This window comes from Carassius gibelio, chromosome B23, assembly GCF_023724105.1.
Source record: "Carassius gibelio isolate Cgi1373 ecotype wild population from Czech Republic chromosome B23, carGib1.2-hapl.c, whole genome shotgun sequence".
In the NCBI taxonomy this organism is placed as follows: Eukaryota; Metazoa; Chordata; class Actinopteri; order Cypriniformes; family Cyprinidae; genus Carassius; species Carassius gibelio.
This window is the reverse complement of record NC_068418.1, coordinates 15,682,880-15,692,549: the sequence shown is the minus strand read 5'-3', so window position 1 is coordinate 15,692,549 and position 9,670 is coordinate 15,682,880. Positions and strand designations below refer to the sequence as shown.

The following is a 9,670-nucleotide window of genomic DNA, read 5'->3' as shown; positions in this document are numbered from 1 at the left end:
TGCGGTCCTGCACCAGGTGCTGGTAGACAGAGTCAGGTACCTCAGACTGACGGTAGTACCATTTCACATTCATTAACAGATGGTCCCGTTTACTCTGGAAGAGAAAAACAAACAGGAGTTAAAATAAATAGACATTAGTTGTTTGTTAACAGCGTCACAAACTGAGCTCTTGGCAAACACAAGTCGGTGCCACAACTGGGTTTATAGTTCTAGTCGTCCTGTGCCAAAAGCCCTGGGTGGAAGGAAAAAAAGCCAATTAAAAAGGGATTGAAGGCCTTTAATTCTTTAATAGAGTAAACAGCTTTGTGACCATGTGTGGGAGTGAGGTGAAGAAACACGGATGGTACATATTCAGGCAACTAAAAATGAACAAAAAATGAGGCTGGCTTTGTCTAGCCAAACACATCCGCTGCCGCTCCCCTCCTCTTTTCCACAGCTGCACTTTAAACTCTGCCACCCGCTGTCCGTCCACGGGACTGCACACAGCTCCCCTCACTGCAGGAGCGCAGAATGACCAGCAGGTGGCAGCACTGAGTGTCCAGACCTCCCAGAGGCGCTTCCAAGAGGGGCCAGAGAGAGGGACGAGAAGGGCAAAGCACTGTTTCTATTCCCTGACATGAAACATTTATTATCCTCTCACACGAAGCCAACTGACCATTCAAATGGTTTAAAAGGACATTAAAAGAAACCACAGCTCAGCAGACTCTGGCAACAAGACCCCCGGAGCAGTGGCCAGAAATCACAGTCATCTTTAACATGACTACAGATTACCACATTCCCCACAAAAGGCCGAGTGTGAGCCACTGCCCCAGCCTAGTGTGGAAAAAAAAACAAGGGTGGATCACAGAGCCAAGGGTCTTTTTTTTATTTTTATTGAAAGCCTGATTGACTTCATGCAGCTCTGGCTTCTCAAAGGGGGGTGTGTATGGGGGACTGAGCTCATTGTTGAGATATTTCAAGACTCCTGCTACCTTTACTGAGGTCACTGGAAACCACTAGGAGGGAGCAAATGAAGTAGAATATCTGCTAAAGAACTGCAAAAATGTTCTCTCTTTTCAAATTACTGACAAATGAAGGTCGAAGAGAACAATCCATGGCGTTAAAGACCATGAATAAGAATGTTTCTGTTATGTTTGAGATGGTTAAAACCCTATTTAGACTGATGGCGCTCTCTCTGTAACTGGGCCACTTGTATGTGTCATCAGAGGTGTTGTCAGTGCTTATTACACCGCAGATGGGGAGACAACCTGTGCTCCTCCGGGAGATTTCAGAGCTTGGTTCAGCTGAGGATGGAGGCTGATGGATACCAAGAGCAGTGCACTACCGTCTTAATTTAAAACATAAAATAAATTAACATACGCCTCCAGACCTTAAGAACAAATGCTTAAGATATTTGTGGTCGAATTGTGCGACCTTTCCTGTCGCTGCTCTAGAGCTGAAAATGACTGTTTCATTATCAGAGCCTAATTATGTTTGCATGTTACACTGAACAGATCACTGCGCAGAATCAAATTATCACGATAAGCACTCTGAGGCAGAGAGAGGCAGTCGAATGGAGGCAGCGGCGAGGAGCCCATTACAATTACAATGCTGAATTGATTAGTGGCATTCCACACAGTATTCCCTCCCCTCCGCGAGCCGCTCCTCATCCGGCTGATCCCAGCACAGCTTAAACCACCTCTCCAAACACATGACTGAATTAAGACTGCTCGAGAGGCCCGCCTGCGCACTTATGAACTTGGTTTCAGTCAGCAGCGATTTCCCCTCCGTCAGAGCAGCGAGACATTCCTGAGGAGAACGGAGGTCCGCTCTCTTCTATCTAAAATGACCCTGCTGCTTTCTTTGTCTGATAGTTGACCACTAAACCAAGGAGTCACAAGTAGGGTTTTGGTTACTCTTACTGTACTTTTAATGGTTCCACTGAATTGCTTGGGTACTACCGAAGTACCGTATCACATTAAATCAATCGGTGCCAAATTTCGATACCAGAGAATACATCTGGTTGCATACAATACAGAGCAAGAGAAAATTTAACATTTCTAGGGCTGTAAGGTTTCCACGAAAATGTGGACAGGATCGTAAAAACTTAAATTACTCTATAGGGTGGAATGCCAGTAGGTCCATACCTTAATATTGAATCATAATATAAACTAGTGTCTGTGAATATTAAAGGGGTGGTTGATTGCGATACTGGTACTGTACCGGTTAAAATGTGAGCGGCACCCAACCCTAATAACAAGGTAATCCAAAACACAAATTAACTCTCCACACTCCAATCCATACATGCACACTGTGATGCCTGATGCTAAACTGACGACAGAAGCCTGACCTAAAGAGGGCAGAAGAGAGAAGTGTCAGAAGCACAGGGGAGGTAGGGCGAGACGAGCAGCTCAGGCAGCACTAATTACAGCACAGCCAGCGTAAGAGTCCAGTGAGAGCGCTATAAGAGGCTGAAGCTGGACTTTACGAGGTCTGGCCGGAGGGAGAACAGAGCAGGGTGGAGTCTACCAGGGCTGTTAAGCAGACTCCAGCGGCACGCCAACAGCTGGGCTTTCCACAGGGAGCTACTGGGCTAATAATAACCTGATGTGTGGCACACATCACAGAGAAAGGATGTGTGAGGACTATTCATTAGTGATGTGAGAATTAAAGAGCTGCACACAGAAGCTCGGACGCAGAGCCGAGGTGGTAATGAGAGGAAAATTACACGAAGCGAATGCCTGCGTACACGCCGTTTGAATTAGTCACGCTTTATTACACGCTATTGCTGAAGGGACCAACACCGATACGGCCGCCGTGGCAGAACCTCCCGCCCCCTGTGACCGGACGCTGCGTGTCGCCGCTTGACAATGTCCGTTTAGCGTGATCATTAGACATGGCTGCAGCTGCGCTGGCAGGTCTCATCCGTTAACATAAGCAGCTCGAAGCGGTCACATGGCTCCCACATTAACAGGAGACGGTTAAACAACCGCAGCCTGGGCCCTCGTGGTCTCTTCTCACATAACCAAGCCACAGTTAAGCAAAGCCAGACCCTGAAGCTCTCCACCTAGAGCACATTAACAGGAAATGTGTGTTTATTTTCAATTTCAAATGTTGTGCTTTTCTGTCATCCGGCACCAGAACTCTCTCCAGTTTCCCCTAACCAAACTGGGCTTGTGCAGAGGAGCCGAAGAAAAGCAGGCGTTTTCGCAGTTCCCGAAGAAGGTGGTGGTAGTGGAAAATGGTTTCTTGAAGGCTTTGGCAGATATGCAAGAATCCCAACGGCTTGTTCCGCCCAGTGCGGTTACATGTTGGTGGCATCGAGAGGGACAGATCTATGATCTACAAAACATAATATGATTAGCGAGGAGCAGGCAGACAGGAAAGGGCTCGCTCTCTCACGCATGATGGATGTGCACACCGAGACAGTTTCCGCCCATACGCTCGCTCGCTCTTTAACTGCCTCTCAGACACAGACCAGACGCGGCTCTCTTCATATACACACACACACACACACACACACACACACACGCACACACACACACACACAAGCACTTCCATCTGGACCTCAGCTCACAGCTGTATGTGCCTGAGTGACAAAGAGAGGAAAAACACCTCGTTGTAAGCCCTGTGAACAAAAACGTCCCATGTGAATAGACATGTAGCCTGCTTTTCCTTTTTTAATAAATAAAGAATAAGCAGCGAGTCACACGCAGACGGTTTTCGGCTCGGGCGGTTGAAGGAGAGCAATTGTGCTGCCCTACCACCGTCAGACTGAAACTAATAATGGTAAACAAGTGTTGATGACATGTTTCTCCCCTGCAAAAGCCTGTGTACAGATTACTCCTCCGCCTGTCTACAAGAACAAATAGAGGGAGGGAGGGAGAGAGAGAGAGAGTCACAGCTGTGATGCCGGCACAGTCAGGACCTTTATGCTGCTAAACACCGGGCGCCTCTCTCTCTCCCTCTGCTGTTTAGATATTAAATCACGACTCGCTTTGAACAAAGTCTGCCCATCTGTCAGCCGCTCTCTATATTGGATTTGATGAGCAGTAGGCAGTTCAAAGGGGGAGATTTTTAGTGTAACAAACCCAGGATAAAACTACACCCCCAACCTTTTGACACAAATCCTCTCATGTGAGCTATGGTCCAAAACATAGTGAAGTTGTCTGCCTAGGTAAAATGAACACGTTCCCAACCCAAAGGCAACATTATGCAACCTTTCTAGTACACAATGTCAGCCAAAATGTACAGCTCTGGCCAGAACCTAGTGAGCTGCCTCACTGTCTACGGCCTACATAAACAGCTGCCTTTTAAAGGAACCTCAATAGTGACTGTGTTGGAATGATCTACATGGGCAGCTATGTATAGAAATAGTGCTCCTCAAACAAAGAGCACGAGAATACAGGCAATGCGAGTGGAATGGCATTATACTTGCAAAAGCTGAAACCTTAAGAAATCATTCTAATATGCTTTATTTGATGCTCAAACATTACAAATGTTGAGAACAGTCTTCTTCACTTAACATTTTTATTGAACCATATTCGCCAGTTTTCCCCAATTCGATGCATTCTTGCGACAAATCAAATATATAAAAAAAATAACGGATTCTAAACTTATGCATACACAAACAATACTCTGAAATTTGGGATAAATCACTGTTTTTGAACTTTTTAAACCATTTCCACACATTTGCATTTTATGAATAACACAATCACTTAAGGATTGCCTTTGTCGTGATTGTGTGTATTCTTGTGGATGAGACAATCCCAGAAAGCATTGCAATGTACCTAAAATGGTGGCAATGTAAAGTGAAACGTGAACTCTAAATTTATTTTCATCAAGTACTGAAAATGATGGTTAAACTCTTAAAGCAATTAAACGTAGTATTTCACCTAAATGTCTTTTCTTTTCATGTTATCTTCATTGGAAAAAGCTTTGCAAAACTCTACTGGAATCAGTTGTGGTTTTCACCTTAGAAAGCAGCTCCATATGTAGACAGTACAAAGCTAAGCGGCACAATAGGTTTTGGAACGAAACCACCTTATCCATCTTGTGCACGTACACATGCTGGAAGCCAGAGATCTGCAGACATTATCGTACGTTCCTGTCCATTTAGCGGCGACTCGCGCCATGCTGGGTGTACCAATAATGCTAATTAAGATCTCCCTGCTACTGCTGCATCCATTACATCAGCCTCAAAAACACAGCAACACTTTAAACACTTGACTCTGTGCCCTTCACATAATCTCCCTCTCTCGATTTCCTCGCCCTGATTCTTGATCTCGAAGGCTATTTCCTGTGGCTGGCCGTTGGGCGAGATCACGTCAGGTGTGTTTGATATGAAGAGGCAGTGGCTGTGATGTGTATCACAGCGTGTGTTGGGTTGCTACACACAGCAGGTGTGAGCTGCTCATATCCCTTCCCCCTTTTCCTCTTTCATAACAGTTTTTTCCCCTCACTCAACCCCCCACCTGGTCCTCAAACACTTCAGTTACTGCCTCAATGCTGGGGGCTGGACATGAAAGAAGGGGGTGTTTCCTGAGACATGACTGACAGCAGTCTCCAGGCAAACAATGGGTGGAAAGACAACGTTAATATTTAAACGGTTGTTATTTTATTGCTATGAAGGAGAAACACTTTTTCCTTCACGAGGCAGCACTGATGGCACAGGTCTATTGTTCTTGGAACGTTTTGTTGTGGGAGAGATTAAAAGACGCAAACCAAGCCAGAGACATTCTTTCGAAATGGTTAAACAAAACAGTGTATCATAAAAATGAATGCTTTTATCTGTATGAAACAATCTGTAAAGCATGCGAGTAGACTGATAAGATTCCCGCATAGTTTCTAAAATAGCTAAATACAGACTACTCTTTCTTTTCCTTCAGTTGTGGTTGTTTTTGAGCGATCCAGACAATAGCAGGAAATGAAGAGCTCTGAATACAGCTATCGATAACAGGCCAGATTAGAAAGCTTTGCTGTACATACACACACACACACAAGCTTTCAATGTCGCTGCTCAATTGACAGCGGCCAGACAAAATAAATCATATGAATTTGCAGCCTGAATTGAATGTTATTGTATTATTTTGCAGTATCCAGTCACATCAAACACAATAAATAGACATCACGCCCTTCTATTGTGTATTCGGCATTGACCGTACACACACACACACACACACACACACACAAACTCATACAGTGCAAACTGTCCGATTCACAAATGACTCTTATGGGCAGATTCTTTTAATGAAGTGGTCAAACAGCCTCAAAAACCCAGGCTTTTAAATCAATTACTTGCCAAATTGGCTTAGTGAATTAATTTTTGATCTGCTTACTGACTACTGTTTTAATATAATTTAAATAATATAAAATAAAACATTTTATATTGTGAAATATTATTACGAAGTAAAAAAAGTTTTTTTTTTATAATGTTAGAATATATATATATATATATATATATATATATATATATATATATATATATATATATATATATATATATATATATATATATATATGTTTTATTTTATAAATGCTGTTCTTTTTAACTTTTTATTCAAAGAATCCTGAAAAAAGTATTGCATTTTCCAAAAAAATATTTGGCAGCACAACTGTTGCCAACACTGATCATTCTAATAATAAATCAGCATATTAGAATGATTTCTGAAGGATCATATGACACTTTATACAGTACTTGAGTAATGGCTGATGGAAATTCAGCTGTGCATCACAGAAATAAACTATATTTTAAAATATATTAATATAAAAACCATTATTTTATATTGTAATAACACTTTGCAAGATAACGTTTTCTTCTGTATTTTTGAACAAAGACACTTCTTTCAAAAACAAGTCTTATTAATCTATGGAGATATATATCCATTCCTCTCTCTTGCAGTTTTAGATTTGACCTCTTCCTCCATCTATCTAAAAGCTGACTGTGCCAGCCCTAAATGACTGCTGACAGTGTAGATTTATGGACTGAAGCAGTGCGACTTAAGAGAGGAGAATGCCTGCGAGCTCAGGGGACGCCGGATCCGTGTTCCTGACCTCAATGGTCACTGTCGTAGTATAGAGTTACTCCATAATTCTTCAGCTCTCTGACACAACCTTGTCACACGGCCGGTGAGATAATGTACTACAAGAGCACAGGCCTGGCGTACAGCCTCCCAGAAATGTGAAACATCTCAAAACATTTGAGCACAAAGGCAAAACACATGAGCCTGTGAGCTTATCCAGTCCCGAAATCTGTAGATAGAGCCACTGCGGATCAGTCGCACAAGCAGCGGGCTCGGTTTAGCCTTGAGTCCCTGCTCATGTCTCTGCACTTCCTGAATGAAAGCAGAGAAGAGAGAGACAATGCGCTGCCTTGTTAGTGTGGCCTAATGACTGGGTCGTTTCACTCGCCGGGGAGGGGAGCAGCCATGCATTCATAGATAAACACAGACAGGATCATGGTGGGGTGAAAAGGGCTGAACCACAGGCAATGGCTGCAGCACGAGTTAAATGAAGAAATAGCGTGTTTACGAGACTGACGTATGAATAAAACGCAAGCTGTGGGGCCTTTATGTTAGAGAGAGAAAAACACGCCGTGTGTGTTTAAATGTGAACCGTGCCTGGCTGGCTGGTTAATCCCAGCATTGAGGCTGCAGCATGGGCCGCTGAGCAGTGCCGGGTGTGATGGAGCACGGTAATGGAAGGCAGGAAATGAGAAGTCTTGGTTGAGCCACGGCTAATCGATCAGTGTGTTCAGGCTGGAGCGAGCCAAGCTGATGCAGGGAAAGGGGCTTGAGGTAACAGACGCTCTGCAAACCCTTCCTCTGTTCTCTTCAGTGCTGTACTCTGACACAATGCTCTTTGTTCTGCTCTGGCTCTAATTGCGTCGCTGACTCACTTGGGTTCTGATTATTTGATTGGGCTGATTACAGCGTTCAACTTTCATTGGCCAGGGATCATGTGGCTCAGCGTTCGTGGATTGAGTACAAGAGCAGGTTTTGTATATAAGTGAAGCTGTTTGGTTTGATGTGAGAAAGCGAGAGAGAGACTGATTCTCCCCCGCTGACTCGGCTAACTGACGGAAATATTTATACAACTCTAGCTCGGTTCCAAAACCTAGGGTGCTGTCTACCTAGATTGCATTTAAAAGGAACAATTCACCCAAAAGATGAATTTAGTTTTTTGTCTACAGAATTAAAGTCAATGGGATCCAAAACAACATTAAAAAGACATTTAGCACTGTTGCGCTTCGGGCATCCCGAGATCAAATCCTTGCTCGCTTGACCCAGTCACACTTTCACTGCCAGAATGCATTGCAACAATGATCTATAAAAACTGTTTATTCTATTGACTACGTTACACCAAAACTAGACTGTGCTAAAAAAAAAAAAAAAAACACTAAACATTTTTTAATGGACTAAAAATAAAAACTGAAAGGACAAATTGAAAGTATAGTAATAAAATTAGTTTGGATGGTACCTTAAAAAGCAACTGCCTATGTAAACAGTAGACAACAATACAGCTCACTAGATCTGGAACAAAGCTATCATTTTTTAAACTGAAGATATAAAGAAAGGGAGAGAGGAAGACAAGAAAAAAAAGCTGATTCTTACAAATCCTGACTGCCTGACAATGATACTCAGCAGGAAGTAGTCTTTACCAAGTACCCTCCAGTAGAAGAAAAATCAAGGCAGGACAAGAGCACAATTCCCACCCTCACTTGTGATTCATCACACACTCCTTTCACCCAGCATCCCCCTGCTCTGGGTTTCCTTTCAAAAAATCAACCTCTGCAAATATTTAGTTCCCAATACCTCTCGCATAAAGGAGCCAAAGCATTACACAGGCTGGCAAAGGGACGGATCTGCATACTGATCCAGCTCATGCGTCCTGAGAGGTGGGCAAGCGTTCAACCATCTAGAAGGACTGTGGCATGAGGTCCTTAGGATGAGTCGGGGAGCTTGTGTGTGTGTGGACAGACGGTAAACTAACCGGCCTGCGACATGCCAGCTGGAGCCCCGCCCTCTGACTCGACGGGTGGCACCGTACCCGGTGGCCGAGAGAAATCACCGCTGACAAATATTCATACAAACATGACAGATACCGGATATACATCTGAATGACAACACACATCCTCATGTAGACAGACAGGCACAGGCGTAGCCTCATTCCCTATACGTTTAGATTTTAATGAGAATGTGTGCACGGCCAAAACAGCTCCCTACGGGGCGGAGGGGGAGAAATAAAGAGGAGCTCCACAGGAAGCTGCTTATCTGTGCTCCAGACTGTCAATCTGCCACAGGAGCCCTGCACTACAGGCATGAGGAGAGATCATCTGCCTCCTCCAATCCCTCCGTCCTCTTTAATTACACACTCGCTCCACGTACAAACACACATATGCGGGTTTGCACATGCGCACAACTTCCAGGAAACAATGCGGATCTCATTTGAGTCTGGCGTACAGGCTTTGACTCTGCGTCAAGGAGAAAGGAGATGAATCTCTCTCGCAGGGATGAGGAGGACACAGGCAGCTGGAGTTCAAGGGTCATGGCTGACTCTCAGCCCACGGTTGCACTCCCAGCATGCCATCTTTCAGCTGTATTTCAACCCTTACTACACACACACACCTCCACCAGCAGCCACCAAGTCGGTTCTTTGTTATAGGGTGCCTACACAGTCCTGCCAGATAAGA

The 9,670-nt window shown here is 44.1% G+C and overlaps 1 protein-coding gene across 4 annotated transcripts in view; it reads right to left on the bottom strand.

Moving 5' to 3' along the window:
* Positions 1 to 9,670, bottom strand: part of LOC128011120 (arginine-glutamic acid dipeptide repeats protein-like) — a 151,768-nt gene that overhangs the window by 41,116 nt on the left and 100,982 nt on the right. For all 4 annotated transcript variants that reach the window (XM_052593229.1, XM_052593230.1, XM_052593231.1 and 1 more), the window contains one exon: positions 1 to 94. This exon is cut by the window's left edge and continues 12 nt beyond it. In XM_052593229.1, the coding sequence (XP_052449189.1) occupies positions 1 to 94 (94 nt within the window). The remainder of the gene's footprint in view (positions 95 to 9,670) is intronic.